At 70.2% G+C, this 20,611-nt stretch overlaps 6 protein-coding genes across 6 annotated transcripts; 3 read left to right on the top strand and 3 right to left on the bottom strand.

The window, feature by feature from the left end:
- Nucleotides 1-989: 989 nt before the first annotated feature.
- On the top strand, nucleotides 990-1,967 carry AURANDRAFT_10764 (hypothetical protein; the record flags this gene model as incomplete). Its single annotated transcript, XM_009041221.1, has 2 exons — nucleotides 990-1,610; nucleotides 1,740-1,967. Coding segments are annotated over 2 exons (849 nt in total), but the record flags the coding sequence as incomplete, so codon positions are not given.
- Nucleotides 1,968-3,841: 1,874 nt separating this feature from the next.
- Nucleotides 3,842-7,360, bottom strand: AURANDRAFT_59274 (hypothetical protein; the record flags this gene model as incomplete). The annotated part of the gene is made up of 2 exons (XM_009041143.1): nucleotides 3,842-5,801; nucleotides 7,320-7,360. The coding sequence occupies 2 exons, from the start codon at nucleotides 7,358-7,360 to the stop codon at nucleotides 3,842-3,844; spliced, it is 2,001 nt and encodes a 666-aa protein (XP_009039391.1).
- A 1,635-nt stretch (nucleotides 7,361-8,995) lies between these two features.
- On the top strand, nucleotides 8,996-9,274 carry AURANDRAFT_17718 (hypothetical protein; the record flags this gene model as incomplete). The annotated part of the gene is made up of 1 exon (XM_009041222.1): nucleotides 8,996-9,274. A coding segment is annotated over one exon (279 nt), but the record flags the coding sequence as incomplete, so codon positions are not given.
- A 156-nt stretch (nucleotides 9,275-9,430) lies between these two features.
- AURANDRAFT_72119 (hypothetical protein) lies at nucleotides 9,431-14,099 on the bottom strand (the record flags this gene model as incomplete). Its single annotated transcript, XM_009041142.1, has 5 exons — nucleotides 9,431-10,355; nucleotides 10,623-10,977; nucleotides 11,106-11,445; nucleotides 11,574-12,164; nucleotides 12,363-14,099. 5 exons carry the CDS (start codon nucleotides 14,097-14,099, stop codon nucleotides 9,431-9,433), a joined length of 3,948 nt encoding a protein of 1,315 aa, XP_009039390.1.
- A 1,644-nt stretch (nucleotides 14,100-15,743) lies between these two features.
- AURANDRAFT_60227 (hypothetical protein) lies at nucleotides 15,744-16,619 on the bottom strand (the record flags this gene model as incomplete). Its single annotated transcript, XM_009041141.1, has 1 exon — nucleotides 15,744-16,619. The coding sequence occupies one exon, from the start codon at nucleotides 16,606-16,608 to the stop codon at nucleotides 15,790-15,792; it is 819 nt and encodes a 272-aa protein (XP_009039389.1).
- Nucleotides 16,620-16,751: 132 nt separating this feature from the next.
- Nucleotides 16,752-19,516, top strand: URE2 (hypothetical protein; the record flags this gene model as incomplete). Its single annotated transcript, XM_009041223.1, has 4 exons — nucleotides 16,752-18,222; nucleotides 18,279-18,636; nucleotides 18,746-19,144; nucleotides 19,201-19,516. 4 exons carry the CDS (start codon nucleotides 16,752-16,754, stop codon nucleotides 19,514-19,516), a joined length of 2,544 nt encoding a protein of 847 aa, XP_009039471.1.
- Nucleotides 19,517-20,611: the final 1,095 nt, after the last annotated feature.

Below are 20,611 nucleotides of genomic sequence, written 5' to 3'. Positions count from 1 at the left end.
AGGGGACGGCGCTGTGGTAACAGTGGGGGGCTTACGTGTACATGCGCCGGGTGGCGGGGTTCGCGGTCGGGAGAGGGCGGATATTTGCTTCAACAATCGGGCTTCAAGTTCAAGCGTCGACTCGACTTCAACATGAAGCAGGCGTTTCTCCCGATATCTTCATCAACGCGTTACTATCGAGTGGCGAAGCGCCTCAAAGGCTGCTCTGCGGTTACGAGAGGGGCTGAGCCTGCCCGCCGGGGGCGCCGTCTCCATCGACCCCGGGACGACCGGGGGGCGTCCTGCCGCGGGGGGCGTGAGGCGCGGTCGCGCGGGTTAACCCTCCGGGGCCTTACGCGCGGTCGACCATGGATCTCAATGACCTCATGGCCGACGTCAAGTACGCGTCGGCCATGCAGATGGAGACGCCGGACCCCCAGAAGGCCATGGCCAAGGTCGACGACGCCCAGATCAAGACGTTCACGGCGGACCTCGAGATGAAGGGCGAGTTCACCGTCGCGGCGATCATGTCCGGGCCGCTCGGGCTCTACGAGTTCACGCGGTTCCTCGAGGGCCAGGGCGAGGTGGCGCTGGCCATGGGCTGCTTCGTCATGGACTGCGTCCTCTACAAGAGGTCGCTCAGCGAGGCGCACCGCAAGACCATGCAGGAGGCCATGAAGGCCAGCTACATGGGAGGCGGCCCGCCGAAGAAGGACAAGATCCCCTTCGCGCAGATCGATTTGTGCCGGACCTTTCTGCCGGGCGAGGAGCCCGTGCCCAAGAACCAGAAGGTCGGCGGCACGATGATGAACCGCGGCTCCAAGGGCAAGTCGCAGCGCGGGTCCACGCGGAGCGGCCACGGCACGTGGCCGATCACGGCCGCCAAGGCGACGGATCTGGCCCCGACGACGACGCAGCCCGACGCCTTCGACAAGCTCGACGCCCTCGTCGTCGGCACGCTCGGCGGCTACATCCCCCAGTTCAAGGCGTCGGAATTCTGCAAGGAGTACCTCCAGTACCGGTACCGCGAGGAGACGAACCTGACGCCCGAGGACTTCAACAAGTTCCGCATCCTGGGCAAGGGCGGCTTCGGCATGGTCTACGGCTGCCGCACCTTCGCCACGGGCAAGATGTACGCCATGAAGGAGATCTGCATGAAGCGCATCAAGCGACGAAAGGCCTTCGAGCTCTGCTGGAACGAGCACTGGGCTTTGAAGCAGCTCGACTCGCCCTTCGCCGTGAACCTCAAGTTCGCCTTCAAGGACCGCAACCGCCTCGTGCTCGTCATCGACCTCATGATGGGCGGCGACCTCAAGTACTGGCTCGCGCAGCACAAGACCTTCGACTACAAGCGGTCGCAGTACTACGCCGCGCGGACGATCCTGGGCCTCAAGGCGCTCCACGAGCTCAACATCGTCTACCGCGACATCAAGCCCGAGAACATGCTCGTCGACGAGAGCGGCCGCATCCGCCTGAGCGACCTGGGCCTCGCGTGCCGCGTGCACACGGAGCTCAAGGGCGCGAGCGGCACGCCCGGCTACATGGCGCCGGAGATGCTCCGCAAGGAGGTCTACGACCAGCGCGTCGACTACTTCTCCTACGGCTGCATGCTCGTCGAGTTCATCCTCGGCGTCTGCCCCTTCCGGACGAAAGAGGCCGCGAACTGGGGCGGCAAGAAGAAGAAGAAGAAGAAGAAGAAGGACGACGAGGGCGACCCGGCGGCGGCCAAGGCGGCGAAGAAGAAGGACGCCTGCGCGAAGATGGCCCAGGCCATCCTCGAGATGAACCCGGACATGTCCGCGGACATCTGGACGGAGCCCGACTTCAAGAAGAGCCACTGCCGCGAGTTCTGCAAGAAGCTCCTCAACAAGGACCCGGACAAGCGCCTCGGCGCCGGCGGCTGCCAGGAGATCATGGACCACCAGTACTTCTCCGAGCTCGACTTCGACGCCATCGTCGCGGAGACCATCGAGCCGCCCTTCGCGCCGGGCAAGGCCATCAACGCCAAGGACGCGGACGCGATCGGCGAGTTCGAGTCCCTCGGCGCCGAGGTGTCCCTCGAGGACAAGGACTTCGACATCAAGGCCTGGAACTTCGTGAGCTCCAAGGCCTACCAGGCCGAGATCGTCTGGCTCCTCCAGTGGGAGGCGGAGAAGAACGGCGGCAAGCCCAAGCACGGCGGCGGCGGCGGCGGCGGCGGCGAGAAGGCCAAGTCCGGCGCCTGCACCATCCTCTAAAGTCGGGCGCCGCTTCCAGCACGCGCCGCCGCTCCCGCGGCGGGGAGCGCGCGCGTCCCCCCGACCTCCGGCGCGCCGCCGCGGCCCGCCGCCGCCTCTTCGCGCGCCCGCCGCGCCGCCGACTCTCTCCCGCCCCCCTTCGGACCCCCTAACCACCCCCTCGAATTGAGACTCGCGAACCTACTTCCGGAGCGGCCCGAGGAGCGCGACCAGCTCGCCGGACCGTTTCTTCAGGCGCCTGACGTCCTCCCGGCACTTGGCCAGCTGCGTCGCCGCGGGCGACAGGCCGCCCTTGCCGACGCTCGTGGAAAAGTCCGCAAAGTTGGCGCCGTAGGCCGCGCCCTCCGCCGCCTGCAGGTCGCTCAGGAACTCCTCGGAGACTTCCGCGAACGCGACGACGTCGAACGCGTCCGGCAGGTCCCGCGCCTTGATGATCGCCGCGAGCGCCGGGCGGATCTTGAAGAGCGGCGACGTGATGCCGACGGTGCCGAGGTACCGCCGGACCGCGTCGCCGTCGTTCTTGGCGGTGATCGCCGGCCAGTTGTCGAGGAGCTCGCCCAGCGCGCCGTCGCCGGCGACGATCAGCGGCACCCAGTCCTGCGCGCGGCTCGGGTCCGCGACGGCCCACGCCTCCTTCGCCTTCGCGACGGTCTCCGACGAGTAGCCCGCGACGGCGGGCGCCGCCGGCGCCAGGATGGCGCTGGCGCCGGCGAGGCTGGCGGTGGCGCCGGCGAGGCAGCGCCGCCGCGTCAGCGTCGCGAGCGCATGTGCTCTGGCGGCGCAGAGCAGCAGCAGCAGCGCTTGTGCGCGCATCGATGCGACTATTTTGTGATGTCTAGCAAGCGCTGCAGCAGCGACGGCGCACGGCGCACGCGACGGCGCGGCTGGGCCTCCTGTAGCAGCGACTGCGCCGAGCGCAGGCGTCGGCGCGGAGCTCGCGGAGAGAGGGTATGCAAGGTAGGTGCTCCTTACTCTAGGAGCTGCTCCTTCAGCCTGTAACCGTGCAAGCATGGCTGCCGCGCCTCCAGCCGCAGCCCCGGCCCCGGCAGCGGAGCCCGCGACCGGCGATACCCCAAACATCGACGACCCCGTCCGGCACCCGCGGCTCTACGAGCCGCCGGCGGCCGAGGACCGGCACCCCGGCGCCTTCCCGCCGAACCCGGAGGACATGGGCTACCTCGACCGGGAGAAGATCTTCGCCGAGGCGCACGAGAAGTACCACGACCCCTGGCTCGCGCAGGAGCTCGACCGCCGCTGGCAGGAGAGCCAGGCGGACTACCACCCGGCGCCGCACCCGAGCGAGTACATGTTCTCGTCCGTCGAGCTCGCGGACGCGTACCAGCGGGAGTTCCCCGACGTGTGCGGGGGCGGCGACCCGGCGCACAACCCGCGGCCCTTCGACGACAAGCCCGCGCAGTGGCTCGTCGAGGCGACGCAGGAGATGTTCGGCGACCTGCCGCCGCCGCCCATCGACGACATCATCGCGCCGCCGGCGAAGTACCTCGAGCCGACGGCGGCCCCGCTGACGGCCGCGGAGCGCGACGAGCTCGCGCCGGACCCCGCGCAGGCCCGGGCCCGCGCGGCCCTGGTCGCCTGCGGCCTCCCCGTCATGCCCTAAACGCCGGTTACTTGCGGTCGCCGTCGAAGAACTGGTCGTCGTCGCCGGCGGCGTCCGGCGGCGGCTCGTCGGGCTGTTGGCTCTCGTAGATCTTCGCGACGACGGGGTGGACGATGGCGTCGAAGTCGGCCCGGCGCGCGCGGACCGCGTCGCCGTCGGCGCCGGCCTCGGCCTCGAGCCACGCGAGCGCCGCGGACACCTCGCGCTCGACGGCGGTCTTGTCGGACTCGTCGACCGCGTCGGCCTTGGCGAGCGTGGACCGCGCGGCGTAGCAGGCCGCCTCGAAGTCGTTGCGCGCGTGGGCCCGGTCCAGCGCCGCGGAGTCGTCGGCCGCGTGGGCCTCCGCGTCCGCGACCATGCGCTCGACGTCGGCCCGACTCAGCTTGCCGCCCTTCTTGTCCGCGGTGATCGTGATCTTCTGGCTCCGCCCGCTCGCCTGGTCGTCGGCGGAGACGCTGAGGATGCCGTTGGCGTCGACGTCGAAGGTCACGGTGATGCGCGGCGCGCCGCGCGGCGCGGGCGCGATGCCCCCGAGCGAGAAGTCGCCGAGGAGCCGGTTGTCCCGCGTGAGCGCGCGCTCGCCCTCGTAGACCTTGATGTCGACGCCCGGCTGGTTGTCCGCGTGCGTCGTGAAGGTCTGGGACTGCTTCGCCGGGATCGTCGTGTTCCGCTCGATCAATCGCGCCATGACGCCGCCCGCGGTCTCGATGCCGAGGCTCAGCGGCGCGACGTCGAGGAGCACGAGGTCCCCCAGGTTGCCGTCGGCGTCGGCGCCCGCGAGCACGGCCGCGTGGACCGCCGCGCCGTAGGCCACGGCCTCGTCGGGGTTGAGGCTGCAGTTGAGCGTGCGCCGGCTGTTGCCCTTGGCCTCGAAGAACGCCAGGAGCTTCTCCCGGACCTTGGGCACGCGCGTGCTGCCGCCGACGAGCACGATCTCGTCGACGTCGGACGCCTCGACCTTGGCGTCCTTGAGCACGCGCGCGACGGACCGGATGGACCGGTCGAAGGCCGCGTCGTTGAGCCTCTCGAACGTCGCGCGGGACACGTCGAGCGGCCCGAAGTCCTCGCCCTTGTAGAGCGCGTCGACCTCGATGGCCGTCTTCGACGACGCGCTCAAGGCCTTCTTCGCCGTGTCGCAGGCGAGGTAGAGCCGCCGCCGCGCCTTGGCGTCGAGCCACGACGCGTCCGCGGCGCCGGACTTGCCGGAGAAGAGCCCGGGCTTCGCCGCGGCGAAGGCCGCCGCCGCGTGGTCCGCCAACGCGTTCGTGAAGTCCTCGCCGCCGAGGTGCGTGTCCCCCGCCGTCGCCTTCACCTCGAGCACGCCGGCCTCCATCTCCAGCAGCGTGACGTCGAACGTGCCGCCGCCCAGATCGTAGACCAGGACCTTGACGGGCTTCGCGGCGTTCTTCGCGTCGGCGTCGGCGCCCGCGCTGTCCTTGCCGCCCAGGCCGTAGGCCAGGGCCGCCGCCGTGGGCTCGTTGATGATGCGCAGCACCTCGAGGCCCGCGATCGCGCCCGCGTCCTTGGTCGCCTGCCGCTGCGCGTCGTTGAAGTACGCGGGGACCGTGATCACGGCCTTCGTCACCGCCTTCCCCAGCGCCGCCTCGGCGTCCTTCTTGAGCTTCGAGAGCACGGCGGCGGAGATCTCCTCGGGGTGGAGCGTCTGCGCGTCGCCGTCGGGGCCGACGGCCTTGACCATCGCTTTGCCGTCTTTTCCGGCGGCGACCGCGAAGGGCCAGCGCTTCTCGTCGGCTTTCACGGACGCGTCGCCGGCGCGGCGACCGATCAAACGCTTCGCGTCGTAGATCGTGCCCGTCGCGTTGCGCGACGCCTGGGCTTTCGCCGCGTCGCCGACGAGGCGCTCGCCGCCGGACGCGAACGCGACGTAGCTGGGCGTCGTCCGGTGGCCCTCGGCGTTGGCGAGGATCTCGACGCGGCCCTTGTCCGCGCTGTAGGCGCCGACGCAGCTGAACGTCGTGCCCAGGTCGATGCCCACGGCGACGCCGGGGCCGTCGCAGCGCGCTACCGTGTTTTGGAAGGTCCAGGGCCGGCCGACGCGCTCCTCCGGCGCGCCGAACTGCCACTGGAGCGCGGCGACGCCGAGCACGGGCGCGCCGACGTTGGCGACGCTGCGCGCGGCGCGCGCAAACAACATGGCGTGCTGATCGTGGCGAGCTCGATCGACGCGCTCCTCTGCTACCTCAAGTCGACAAGTCGTGTTTGCGCTGTGGCCAGCGGTTCAGCGATGAGCAGGGGGGAGTTTGCTCCGTAGTGGCGCCCCGGCCGACCCCTCCAGCGCAGCGACGCGGTACTCGAAAGTCACGATCTTGAGCGCGATCGAACCTTCATAGTACCGTCGACTCGGAAACCAAGGGGCACGTCCAACACCATCGATGGTGGCGAGATCGGCTGTGCCGGATTTGTCCGTAGGAGCGCGGTGGACGAGCGAGGCCCGTAGGGTGGATTTTGGACCGACACCGAAACGGCGTCTCCGGCACTCACCAACCGTCCAGGGCGACGCCAGGGGTCATGGGGCGTCGCCCCGACCACAAAAAGCGACCGTTCTGCACCTATACGCAGCGCATGGCTGGCGCGTAAACGCGCGTATTCGTATTTGGTCCTTTTTCGAGGATATTGTGCCGAGATCGTCGAGTTAGAAAGAGCTTGCTTCACGCGAGCGTAGCCACCGGACCTCTCCCGGCGCATGCAAAAAAGAGTGACTTTAGACGCCGCCGTCGCGCGACGGCGCCGACCTTGCCGGAGCAACCCCCCCCATGATGAGCCAACGTTTCAGAGTGTTGCAGGACACCTCATTCCCAAGCGATGCCGTGGTGAAATCAATCCATCGTTCGCCAGCAGCACAAATCGCAATCCATCTTCCAATGCGGCTCCCGGTCATGCTCCTCATTGCTACGGCGCAGAGCCTGCGCTTTGCAACGCGACGAGCGATGACGATGCGCGCATCCGCCAGCAAGCGCTCGACCTCGCTGCAGGCGGCAACCATCGCCGCGCCGTCGACGACGAAGGAGCGCCTCGACAGCCTCCTCCTAAGCCGCGGCCTCGCGCCGTCGCGGTCGCAGGCGACGGCGCTCGTCAAGGCCGGCGCCGTGCTGCTCGCGGGCGACGTCGCGGCGACGAAGCCGGGCCAAAAGCTCCATCCGGACTGCGAGATCCGCGTGGCCGAGGGCTCGCTGACGCGCTACGTGAGCCGCGGCGGCGAGAAGCTCCACGCGGCGCTCGAGCGCTGGCCGTCCATCGCGCGGTCGCTCGCCGGCGGCGGCACCGCGGCGGATTTCGGCGCGTCGACGGGCGGCTACACCGATTGCGCTCTGAAGCACGGCGCGGCGGCCGTCGACTGCTTGGACGTGGGCACGGGCCAGCTCCACGCGTCGCTCCTCGGCGACGACCGCGTCCGCAACTTCGAGGGCATCAACTGCCGCGACGCGGGCGCGCTCGCGAAACTGCCGCTCCGCGACGCCTACGACCTCGTCGTCATCGACGTGTCCTTCATCTCGCTCGAGCTCATCCTGCCCAACGCCTGGGCCCGCGCGAAGGCAGACCTCGTCTGCCTCGTGAAGCCCCAGTTCGAGGTCGGGCCCGCGATCGTCCGCCAGGGCAAGGGCGTCGTCCGCGACGCCGCCGCGCGCGAGGCGGCGCTCGGCGGCGTCCGCGCCTTCTGCGAGGCGCAGCTCGACGACTGCGAGCCCCTCGCGGCCTTCGAGTGCCCCTTCTACGAGGAGAAGGGCAACCGCGAGTACCTGCTGCACCTGCGACGCCGCGGCGCGTAACTCTAGGCGGTTCAACAAACGCTGCAACTTGCAAAAAAGTCTGTGGTAAAAAAAGGTGTGGGTCTCCTCTCGCCCGGCTCCGCAGCGGGCCGCGGCGCCTCGGCCTCGTCGCCCGAGTCGTCGTCGCTGCGGCGCGTCGGTCTCGTCGTCGCCGCGGCGCGCCGTCGCGCCGAACGCGCCGCCGGCCTCGGCCCGCGCCAGCCCAGCCGCCGCATCGCTGCAGAGCCATCATGGCCGACGAGTTCGACGTCGACCTCAACGACATGAAGGAGTACCTGGACGAGCCCGACTTCGACGAGGTCGAGGCGCCGGCGGCGCCGAGCCGCTGCGCGTCCGGCGAGCTGCCCTTCGACGGCGGCGAGGGCGCGTTCCGCGACGCGGCCGACGCCGCCGCGTTCGCCGCGCGGCGGCCGTCGGACATCTTGAAGGCGCGCCTCGACGCGTCGGGCTTCGGCGTCGAGAACGTCGCCGCGGCCGAGCGGCGCCTGACGCTCGAGCAGCAGCGCGCGTCCGAGGAGGGCGCCGCGCCGATCCCCGCGGCGATGCGGCGCATCTCCGTGTTCAAAAAGGACGCCGCTCGCTCCGGCAGCACCGACTCGGAGCCGGACATCTTCTCCGACGGCGGCGAACTCGCCGCGCCGCCGGCACCGGCGACGCCGCCGCGGCCGCCGACGCCGCCGCCGCCCGCGGTCCGCGGGCTCGACGACGACGCGGGCCTCGGCGCGTCCGCGTTCGTCAAGAAGGACGCGCCGAAGCCGTCGCAGCCGTCGACGTCCGCGGCCGTCTTCGGGTTGTACGACCGGTCCCCGGAGGCCGACGCGCCGACGGCGCGGCGCGAGGCCGCGCGCGCGAAGGCCGCCGCGGACCGCGAGGAGCGGCGCCAAGCCGAGGACGCCGCGGAGGGCAGCCAGCTGTCCTACAAGGAGTTTCTGACGCGGCTCATGCAGCCGTCGTCGGCGGAGCTCGTCGGCCACGTGCGCACGTTTGTGCTGCAGATTTTGGGCAAGTTCGAGGGCCTGGAGGGCGACGCGCGGACGGAAGCCCTCGCGGAGCTCCCGGCGACGTGCGCGCAGTTCTTCGCCGCGGCCGAGGCGCACCTCGAGAAGCGGCCCGAGTGGAGCGCGCTGGGCGCGCGGGGCCTGTCGTCGGCGCGGTCCGCGCTGGAGAAGTACGTCATGTCCAAGGTCGGCGGGCTCGCGTTCGAGGCCGTGCGGAACGACGGCCGCGACGCGGAGCTGAGGCGGCGCTGCCGCGCGCTGAGCCGCTTCGTGACGCCGGGCCACCTCGACGTCAAGGCCCACCTCTGCAACGAGGTCGTGCTGAACATCGCGCGCGACGAGCTCCGCCGCATGGACCACAGCCGCGCGCCCGCGGACAAGGTCGACTGCGTCGTGAGGTGCGCGTCCATGATCTTTTCGGTGCTGAACCTGGCGCGCGCGGAGAACAGCTCGCGCAAGGGCACGTCGGAGAGCCGCGCGGGCGCCGACGACTTTCTGCCCATTTTCATCTACGTCGTCCTCCACGCGGACGTGCCGCGGCTCCACAGCAACTGCGACTACGTCGAGGCCTTCCACAACCCGACCGCGCTCATGTCCAAGGCGGGCTACTGCTTCGTGAACCTGCGCTCCGCCATCGAATTCCTCCTCACGGTAGAGGCGTCCCAGATCAACATGGACGAGGACGCGTTCGCCGCCGCGCTCGCCGCGGGCGAGGCGGCCGTCGACAAGGGCGAGGCCGCCGGACCAAGGCCCTAGGTAACGGAGGTTCCATTTTCGTCTCCCCGTGGATGAAGGTACCGAGGTGCTATTTTAGGCCGCCGAGGCCTTCGCGGTCTCCCCGTGGATGAAGCTCCGGAGCCGCGGCACGTAGGCCGGGTGCCGTTCGACGTCGAAGTGGCCCATGTCCTCCAAGAAGGGCGCGGCGCGGCGGCCCTCCGGCAGCGCCGCGAGGAGCCGCTCCGCGTGCCACATGGACAGGAGCTCGTCCCGCGACCCGTGGACGACGAGCGTCGGCGCGTCGAAGTCCGCGCAGCGCTTCTCGTTGGGCCAGACGTCCATCCAGCTCGGCAGGGCGCCCGCGGGCACGTAGGACGCGGCGTAGCGCTGGACGAGGTCCGTGCCCGCGGCGACGCCCGAGACGAAGCCCGACCGGAGGATGACGCCCCGGAGGCCCCGGCCCCGGAGGACGTCGCCCGCGAGCGCGCACGTCGGCCCGTTGCCCAGCGAGAAGCCGTAGAGGATCACGCGGCTCCAGGGGACGCCGAGCTCCTCGACGTAGTCCGCGGCGACCTTCGCGTCCGCGACCGTGCCCGCCGCGGACGGCGACCCCGACGACGCGCCGTAGCCGCCGTAGTCGTAGTAGACGACGTCGACGTCGAAAAGCTGCGCCAGCTGGACGCAGTGGTAGCGCAGCATGCCCATGTCGAAGCTGTTGCCCTTGGAGTAGAGGAGCGTCGGCCGCGCCGCGCTCGGCTCCGTCGAGTAGACGCGGAGCAGCGCGATGTCGCGCCCCGTCTCCGCGCTGCGCCGCTTCGTCACGGTGTGCGCGAGGTGCGACGACCGCGCCTTGCGCGCGCCGGGGAACCCGATGGGGCACCCGTTGGCGTAGTTGTTCTGCGGCGACCACGCGGCGCAGCCGTAGTCCAGCGGCGGGCTCGTGAAGCGCCAGCCGTCGCCGTCGGCCTCGAGGCCGTAGGACGGCGGGTTCGGAGGGCGCATGGCGCGAGAGCCGACGCTGTTGACGAGGCCCATGGTGGTGGCACGCGGCGCTGACGGCGCCGACGATGGTGCGGAAGCAGCCCGGCCTCACTGAGTTGGCCAAGAAGCCAAATATATTCGGACCGTGCCGGGTACTTGAAGGACGCTAGCCCAGGACGCCCGGCGCTTGAGGCACAGCCGCCTCCTTCTCCTCCTCGGACTCGACCGAACGAAAGTTAGCGACATCCGAGCGCCCGCTCAGTCGCCGCAGGCGTAGATGCCGACGACGGGGTCGTCTTGGGACGCGCAGAAGAACGCGCCGAGCGACTCCGGGTAGGGCACGAGGGCCCGCCGCGACTCGCGGCGCGCCACCTCGCCCAGGGCCTCGGGCATCTCGTCGTCGACGACGACGACGGGCGCCTCGTCGTCGGCGTCCTTCTTCGTCACGACGTGCGAGAGGAGCACGGCCCGCACCTCGACCTTCTCGCAGTCCTCGACGGTCGTCTTGTGCTGCTTCGCGTGGTGCTCGTTCGCGTGGCCACTGACCTGGTCCTGGACCGCCGCGAGGCTCGAGCTGACGCCGCCGGGCGTCGCGAGGTCCTGGAGCCCGTAGGAGGGCCGCCGGCCCGCGACGTCCGTCCGCGCGCGCCGGGGCCGGCCTGGGCAGCACAAGGGTGATTCAACGTCGCTTCAACGTGAGTGTTCCGCGCGCGCGCGTTACGGAAAACACATCCACGCTTCGAGACCGTTCCGAGAGATGATCGCTCGTCCAAAAGTCAGCCAAAACGAGTGGAAAACGGCCGAGATCGGAGCCTTTGAAGTTGGGAATTTCGCTCTCTTGTGCTGCCCTGGGGCCGGCAGAGCGCGTCGCCGCGGGCCGCGGCGTCCGCGTCCGCGCTCCGGAGGATGCCGTGGAGCACCGTGACGAGCTTGTCCGCGTCGGCCTTCGACGCCGACAGCAGGAAGTAGAGGATCGACGACCGGTCCGCCTCCTCGATCAAATCGTGGAGCCGCGTGTGCCCGTCCTTTTGGAGGAACCGCTCGAGGCGCAGCATGCACCCGAAGTAGATCGTCCGTTCCACGTGCGTGAGCTCCTCGACGACGAAGTCGATGACGCCCGGGTAGTTCTGCGGAGGGGGCGCGGGTCGCGCTCGAGGAAGAAAATGGGACGCCGGGGCCGCGCCTTGCAGAAGAGGCGCCAGTAGCACGCGCGCGCGTCCGCGGAGTAGCGGCTCGTCGGCGACGCGTCGCAGACGAAGGGCCGGATGGCCAGGGACGCGTCGCGGTAGTCGTCCCAGACCGCGTCCGACGTGTCCGGGTCCGTCACGAACGCGTGCCAGGGCTTCCCGCAGAGCGTGTCGCTGAGCTCCGCGACCGCGTCGAGGAGCAGCTCCGGGTCGACGCGCCGCCCGCCCTCCGCCGCGTGCTTCGGCGCGTCGCGGCTCGAGGGGCTCGACCGGCCGTGGTGGTGCAGCGCCCTGTCGACGAGCTCGTGCGCGACGGACGACGCGCGGTGCTGCAACTCCGACAGCCGCTTCGAGAGGATGCCCCGGTGGTCGTCGACGCGAAACCGCCGCTTCGTCTCCTGCGTCGCGGCCTGCTTGAAGAGGCGGTCGCGCTTCGCGAGGACCTCGTGCACCGCGACGGCGCCGAACGCCGCGACGACGAACGCGACGACGGACACGAGCCACGTCTGCTTGAAGCGGTGCGCCTCGTCGGAGAATAGGACGATCGTCGACGACGCAAAGGCCGCGACGAGCACGAAGCCCGCCGTGTCGACGCCGTTGAGCAGCGTCTTCTCGTAGGGGCGGAACAGCAGGCTCAGCGTCTGCTCGACGGCGATGACCTGTGTGGAAATCAACCACTGGTTTGGGGGTCCCCACCAAACTTCAGAACTCTCTATCTCGGTCAAATCGAAGTCGATTCGGCTGATTTTTGGACGCATCGATTACTCTGGTGAAGTTCTCGAAGCACGGTAGAAAGCCTCGCGTCGAAACCGTCGATTACGCTCACATTGAAGTCGGGTTGAAGATTTGGAATCCACACAGGCGATGACCGCGGACCCGCAGAAGAGCTGGACCGCGCCGTCGTCGAGCGTCGTGATCGCGCAGATGAGGATGGACCGCCACTTGAGCACGATGTACCAGAAGTGGAGCGGGCTCCGGAAGCGCTCGAAGGACCAGCCGAAGCGCGCGAGCACCGCGGGGCTGTGGCAGCCCGCGTGCGTCGCGTACTCGCGGAAGATCTTGACCATGATCGCGTGGGGGATGCCGACGCCCGCGATGATCCAGAGCAGGGCGCTGCCGGCCAGCAGCTTCTTGTGGAGCCGCGACTCGCAGCGGATGTCGGGCATGCTCAGCACGTACGACGCGACGCCGTCGACGTCGCCGTCGGAGCACTTGAAGATCTGCGACGCGGGGACGCGCGTCGCGCTCGAAGAAAGAAAAAAAGGGACGCCGGGGCGCGCCGAGAAGAAGTTGTAGGTCAGGATGAAGTGCTGCAGGTCGAGGACCGTCAGCGACGTCACGAGCGCGTCGACGGCGACGTCGCTGAGATCGCCCGTCTCGAAGCGGAACGCGTCGCGGACCCCGCGGAACGACCGCGCCTCGGGCTCGCGCCAGAGCTTCGCGGCGAGGAGGCCGCCGACCTTGTACCACTTGAGCGTGCCCACGAGGCACAGGCCGTACTGGGCCGCGTAGGCGTGGCGGTTCGTCCACCGCACGAGGCAGTTCGGCGCGACCGCGTCGACGTCGAAGAGGAGCAGGCTGAAAAACACGAAGAGGTAGCGCGCGTGCTTGGGCCAGGAGATGTGGAAGGAGGAGATGATGGCGACGGTCTGCACGTAGCTCAGCAGGATGTCGAAGAGCTCGCACTCGGCCAGCACGAGGCTGTTGAAAAAGATCCAGACGGCGACGGCGACGAGCACGAGCGAGACCGTGAGCGCGAGGCGCGCGCCGAAGGTCGACGGGCACTTGAGCTCGAGGGCGCCGCCGAGGAGGAAGTACTCGTGCGTCCGCACCTCCGTGCACGCGCGGCCCTCGTAGGCCTCGAAGCACCGGAACTTGCGCTTGCACTGGCCGTCGTTGTAGCACTCCTGCACGACCGCGGGGTTCGCCGGGTCCGCCCAGTAGTTCTTCTCGTTGTAGGGCGCGTAGGCGTAGCCGCGGCAGACGGCGCCCTCGGGGCAGGCCGCGCACGCGACGCCCGGCGCGCCCCAGGCGTCGTCGAAGGCCGTCGCGTTCGGCAGCGGCGCCGTGCTGTAGAAGCCGGCCTCGCAGAGGCACTGGTCCACGGAGGAGCCGTCGCCGACGACGAGGCCCCGCTGGGACACGCGCTTCGCGTTCGCCGGGCACGCGAGGCACGACGCCGCCGCGAACGCCGGCTGGTAGGAGTACTCGTCGCAGGGCTCGCAGAGCAGGCGGTCGTCCGAGAACGAGCCCGGCGCGCAGGGCGCGCAGGCGTCGCCCTCGACGCGCGTGAAGCCCGGCGGGCAGGCCTCGCAGGCCGTGCCGTTCCACGCCGTCCCGACGTCGCAGGGCGGCGGCCGCGCGAGGACGACGAAGCCGCCCGCCGTCGCGTTCGTCGACGCTTCGACGACGTCGACGTCGTAGTCGCCCCAGGCCGCCGCGAGCGTGAAGGTGATGTTGTCCGACGCGTAGGCGGCGTTGAGGTCGTCGACGGCGAGGAGCGCGGCCGCGACGGCCTCGATCTGCTGCGCCGTGCGGCCCTCCGTCGCCAGCAGCCCGGCCGCCGCGGCGGCCATCAGCAACACCGCCCACATCACGCGCGGGCTGCTGACTCAAACATTGCCCACATCTGTGTGCGGGACGCCCGGTCCGGACCGGGAGCGGCAGCCCTCGTGCAGCCGCACTTTCGTACGATTCTCCATCAACTTTTTCCATCAAAAAAGGGCCAAAAAGCAAGTTGAACAATGCAGATCTATTCGCGACAGCCAAAGGTACCTGAATGTTGACGATGGGCTGCCCTCAGACGATGCGCGCGCTCTCCCTTCTCGCCTTGCTCGGACGTTGCGACGCCTTCCGAGGCCGCGCCCTCGTCATCGGCGGCACGCAGTTCGTCGGCCGCCACCTCGTCGAGCGGCTGCTGGAGTTCGACGGCGCGGAGGTGGCCATGCTCAATCGCGGCCACACGGTCCTGCCGGAGACGCTGCGCCGGGCCGTGGCAAGCGGCAAGCTCGCGCACCTCAAGTGCGACCGCATGAACCAGCGCGAGCGCTTCGCGCGGCTCGTCGCGGAGCGCGGGCCCTGGGATCTCGTCGTCGACTTCGTCGGCTTCGAACGGCAGTTCACGCTCGACGCCGTGCGAGCGCTCCGAGGCACGGGCGCGCACTTCGTGCACATCTCGACGGACTCGGTCTCGACCCGTGCGGCGTACGCGTCTCACACCCCCAAAGACGCGCGTGTCCTAGGTCTACCAGGCGACGCCGCTGCCGCTCGACGGGGGCCTGCCGCTCGCGGAAGACTGCTGCGCGCGGCCGCCGCCGGACGAGGCCGCGGCGCACGCGGCGGTCGCTGCGCGGACGCCCGAGGGCGCGTACCAGCTGCGCTACGGCGGCGCGAAGCTCTCCTGCGACGAGGCCCTGGCCGAGGCCTGGGAGTCGGAGCGGTTTCCCTCAGGGCAGCACAAGAGAGCGAAATTCCCAACTTCAATGGCTCCTATCTCGGTCGTTTTCCACTCGTTCGGCTGACTTTTGGACGAGCGATCATCTCTCGGAACGGTCTCGAAGCGTGGATGCTTTTGTCGGAACGCGCGCGCGGAACACTCACGTTGAAGCGACGTTGAATCACCCTTGTGCTGCCCAGGTTTCCCTACACGTCGCTCCGCCTGCCGGACGTCTACGGCGTCTACGACAACCTCGGCGGGTTCTTCGAGAGCTTCGTCGACCCGATTCTCGCGGGGCGGCCCGTCGCGACGCTGGTCCCGCCGGAGCGCGTGCGGCCGCGGGGCCAGCCCGCCGGCGCCGCGCCCAAAATGTCGTGGGTCTACGCGCCGGACGTCGTCGACGCCGTGCTCGCCGCGCACGCGGCCGGAGCAGCCGCCTACGGCGAAGTCTTCCACGTCGCGCACGTCGCGCGCGTCACCGTCGCCGACATGGCGGAGGTCGTCGCCAAGGTGGCGAACGCGACCGCCGTCCTCGACGAAACCGCCGTCGCGTCTATGCCCCAGCACGACGTCGGCCCCGTGGCCGTGCACAAGGCGCTGCTCGCCCTCGACTGGCGGCCGACGCCCCTGCGGGACGCGGTCCGCGCGGTCGTCGCGTGGTACGCGAAGGACGCGGCCGCGCGGGAGTACCACGTCGCCGTGCGGCGCCGGTCCCGCGAGCCCGCCACGCCGCCGCTCGACGCCGACGCGGGCCTCGCGGCCAAGCTCGCGGCCATGGAACAGAGGCGGCGCGAGCTGTAGTGCGGGCGACGAGTCTCAGCGTCGGGCTCGAGAACGACGCTAGAAATTTAGACGGCCCATCGCGCCTCGAGCTCGCGCTTCGCGGACTCGTAGGCGAAGAAGTTGAGGCCCGACGACGGCACGGCGCGGAGGAGCTTGAGCCCGAGGCCCCGGTAGAGGACGGCGACGGCGCTGACGGCGCCCGGCGCGGCCTCGCGCCGGAGCAGGTCCCGCGCGGCGCCCGTCAGCGAGAGCGGCGTCGGCGAGCCCTGGATCCGCGTCTTCAGCAGGTCGAAGGGGTAGCCCACGACCCAGGCCACCGTCGCGGCCCAGGCGCCCGCGACGACGGGCACCGTGGCGTCGTCGGCGCCCCGGCTCGCCTCGAGGCGCGCCTTCGCGTCCGCGTACGCGAGGAACCAGACGCCGTGCGGCACGACGTCCCGATAGAACGTCGCCGAGAGGCCCCGGAACGCCGCGCCCACGGGCGGCGCGGGCTGCCAGAGCTGGCGCCGCACCTTGGCGAGCTCGAGGGGCGACGCGACGAAGGACTGCGCGAGGCCGCCGGCGCAGCCGCCCGCGAAGACCGCGGCCGGCGCCGGCGCCGCGGCCGGCTCCGCCGCGGCGGACCCGAGGCCCCGGCCCCAGCGCTCGCCCGCGCCGTAGCCGACCATCAACAGCGCGTTCTGGAGCGGCACGAGCGCGAGGAGCGGCGCCGTGCCCCGCCAGAGGCCGCCCTGGCGCAGCACGACGCTCGCCGCGCCCGCGGCGCGCACCTCGTACTGCTGGCGCGTGAGCACCGTGTCCACGGGCTGGAAGGCCACCGTGCACACGACGCCCGCGGCCCAGCCGGCGAGCGTGTCGATGGCGACGGCGCGCCACTCGTCCATCGGCCTGGATTACAGCCTTGCCACAGGCTCAGGCTCAGGCAGGCTCCCACAAAATCAAGAATCGGCATCATCAACCCGAGAAGCCACCTTGGCGCCTTCCTTGTCGATTGAGGCTGCCCGATCGGCTCCGGCGGATGGACGCGATGCTGGCGCTCACGCGGCGCGCGCCGCTCCGACTCCTCCAAAAGCGGCGCCTCCACCTCACGCCGCGCGAGGCGGACCACCTGCAGCTCCACCAGGTGGGGGCTCTCGCCCAGAAGCGCCTGGCCCGGGGCCTCAAGCTCAACCAGCCCGAGGCGACGGCGCTGATCGCGACGGTGTGCCTCGAGAAGATCCGCGACGGGGCGTCCGTCGCCGAGCTCATGACCGTGGGCCAGCGGCTCCTGGGCCGCCGCCAGGTGCTACCCGGCGTCGCCGAGGTCGTCGGCGAGGTCCAGGTCGAGGGCACGTTCCCCGACGGCACGAAGCTCCTCACGGTGCACCACCCCATCTCGGCCCTCGACGGCGATTTGGATCTGGCGCTCCACGGGTCCTGCCTGCCGGCGCCGGACCTCGCGGCCTTCGGCGACGCGGCCGCGCCCGCGGCGCCGGGCGCGTTCGCCTGCGGCGACGGCGCGGTGACGTTGAACGCGGGCCGCGCGGTCGTCGAGGTCAAGGTGACGAACACGGGCGACCGGCCGATCCAGATCGGGAGCCACTACCACTTCATCGAGACGAACGCGGCCCTCGTCTTCGACCGGGGCGAGGCCTACGGCCGGCGGCTCAACGTGCCGTCGGGGAGCTCCGTGCGCTTCGAGCCGGGCGAGCGCAAGGTCGTGAGCCTGGTCGACATCGCGGGCGCCCGGGTCGTGCGCAGCGGAAACTTGCTGACCGACGGCGCGGCGACGGCCGACCGCAAGGACGAGGTCATGGCCCGCGTGACCGCGCGCGGCTTCGGCCACGAGGACGCCGGGTCCGCGCCGGGCGAGCCGCTGCAGCTCGAGCGGTCCCACTACGCGGAGCTCTACGGGCCCACGGTCGGCGACGTCGTCCACCTGGGAGACACGGCGCTGTCCGTGCGCGTCGAGCGGGACTTCACGTCATACGGCGACGAGTGCAAGTTCGGCGGCGGCAAGACGCTCCGCGAGGGCATGGGCCAGCAGACGGGCTGCGCGGCCGCGGACGCCCTCGACACGGTCATCACGAACGCGCTCGTCGTCGACGCGGTCCTCGGCGTCGTGAAATGCGACATCGGCCTCAAGGGCAACCGCATCGTCGGCGTCGGCAAGGCGGGCAACCCGGACGTCATGGACGGCGTCACGCCGGGCATGACCGTCGGCGTCACGACGGAGGCCATCGCGGGCGAGAAGCTCGTCGTCACGGCCGGCGGCGTCGACACGCACATCCACTTCATCTGCCCCCAGCAGTGCGACGACGCCATCGCGTCGGGCCTCACGACCATGTACGGCGGCGGCACGGGCCCCGCGTCCGGCACCTGCGCGACGACGTGCACGCCCGCGCCGAGCGAGGTCGAGATGATGCTCAAGGCGACGGACGACCTGCCGCTCAACTTTGGGTTCTCCGGCAAGGGCAACACGAGCGACCCGGGCGGGCTCCTCGAGGTCATCGAGGCCGGCGCGTTCGCGGCGTCCCGCGTTTTTCTTTCGCGCGCGAAGACGTCGCTCGCGCAGGCGCCGCGGGCCTCAAGCTCCACGAGGACTGGGGCACGACGCCCGCGGCCATCGACGCGTGCCTGACCTTCGCGGACGAGAACGACGTCGCGATCACGATCCACACGGACACGCTCAACGAGTCCGGCTTCGTCGACGACAGCCTCGGGGCCATCAAGGGGCGCACGATCCACACGTACCACAGCGAGGGCGCCGGCGGCGGCCACGCGCCGGACATCATCAAGGTCTGCGGCGAGCCGAACGTGCTGCCGAGCTCGACGAACCCGACGCGGCCCTTCACGGTCAACACCATCGACGAGCACCTCGACATGCTCATGGTCTGCCACCACCTCGACAAGTCGATCCCCGAGGACGTCGCGTCGGTTTTCCCGCGTCCCTTCTTCGCGCCGCCCGGCGAGGCTCTCGCCGTCGGTTCGCCCCCCCCCCCCCCCCCCGGAGTTTTACCGCCGACCCGCGCGCGTTCGCAGGTTCGCCGAGTCGCGCATCCGCGGCGAGACCATCGCCGCGGAGGACATCCTGCACGACACGGGCGCCATCTCCATCATCTCCAGCGACTCCCAGGCCATGGGCCGCATCGGCGAGGTCATCACGCGCACGTGGCAGACCGCGGACAAGATGAAGAAGCAGCGCGGCCCGCTGCCCGAAGACGCGGCCGCCGGCGACGACAACACGCGCGTCAAGCGCTACGTCGCCAAGTACACGATCAACCCGGCCATCGCCCACGGCATGTCCGACCACATCGGCAGCGTCGAGGTCGGCAAGCTCGCGGACCTCGTGCTCTGGAAGCCGAGCCACTTCGGCGCCAAGCCCGAGATGGTCATCAAGGGCGGGGCCATCGCCTGGGCCCAGATGGGCGACCCGAACGCGTCCGGTTGCCGCGTCCCCTTCCCCGTTTTTGCAACCGACCTCGTCCCTCGCCCAGGTCCATCCCGACGCCCCAGCCGGTGAAGATGCGCCCCATGTTCGGCGCGCTCGGCAAGGCCGTCGGCGACACGTCGCTCGCGTTCGTGTCGCGCGCGGCGCACGACCGCGGCGTCAAGGACCTCTACGGCCTCTCCAAGTCGACGGCGGCGGTCAAGAACACGAGGACCGTCGGCAAGAAGGACATGGTCCTCAACGACGCGACGCCGGACATCACCGTGGACCCGGAGACCTTCGAGGTCAAGGCGGACGGCGAGACCCTCACCTGCGACCCGGCGACGGCCGTGCCGCTCGCCCAGAGCTACTTTCTCTTCTAAACAGACTAAGCACATGTATTGTGATTTCATTCGTGGTTGCCAATTGCCGCGGCGCGCCGCAGCGCGCCCCAGCGCGACGCGACGCCGCCGGACGAGACGGGCGGCGGCGCCGGCGCGGGGTGGTCCTCCCAGAGGTCGATGTCCGGGGGGTCCATGGGGTGGACGGACGCGCCGCCCGGCCCCTTGCTGCCGCAGCTCCGCAACCGGACGAAGCACGAGATGATCGCGTAGCTCGCGAGGATGGACACGGTCGCGGCGAGGAAGAAGGACACGAGCGTGATGTCCGGGTCGTCCTCCGCGACGTAGTCGTCGTCGCCGCCGCACCACAAACCGCATGACACCTCCTCGCACGCGGAGCCGTGAAAATACATCGCCTGGCACGGCACGGACCACGCGCTCAGGTCCTGGTCGAAGGCCGCCGCGTGCGCGAACATGTCCCGCATGTCGGCGAGGCGCGAGACGTCCCACTGCGACAGGTCCTGGTCGAAGCGGTAGGTGTCCTTGAACATCTGCACCGCGCTCGCGACCGCGGACGTGTCCCACGAGCCCACGTCGCCGTCGAACGCGTCGGCGCCGCGGAACATGTAGGACATGTCCGTGACGGACGACGTGTCCCAGGCGCCGACGTCCCGGTCGAAGGCGTTCGCGCCGCGGAACATCAACGACGTGTCCGTCACGCGCGACGTGTCCCAGCCGGAGATGTCCTCGTCGAACGTCATCGCTCCGACGTGCGAGTGCGGCCAGCAGTAGTCCGCGTAGCAGAAGAGGCGGCTCATGTCCGCGACGCGCGACGTGTCCCAGGCGCCGATGGGGCCGTAGCGGTCTTCGCCGCGCCACCAGCCGTCGGCGTGGCCCTCGTCGTCGTACCAATGCTCGATCGCGTCGAGGAGCTCCTCTCGCGACTCGAACGCGGACACGGGCGCGGGCGCCGAGGTCGGGCTGGCCGTTTCATTCGAAAGCGTTTCGGGGCCGTAGGCGGTCGCCGTGGAGGCGAGACACGCCGCGACGACGGTCGGATGTCGCATGGGTTTTCAGGAGATTTTCAGGCGAGTCGTTCGCAGATATTTCACGGGGCGTTTCACGAGGCGGGTCGAC

Source organism: Aureococcus anophagefferens (assembly GCF_000186865.1).
Source record: "Aureococcus anophagefferens unplaced genomic scaffold AURANscaffold_19, whole genome shotgun sequence".
Lineage (NCBI taxonomy): Eukaryota > Pelagophyceae > Pelagomonadales > Pelagomonadaceae > Aureococcus > Aureococcus anophagefferens.
The sequence above is the reverse complement of the archived record's forward strand: the minus strand, read 5'-3'. Positions and strand labels throughout refer to the sequence as shown.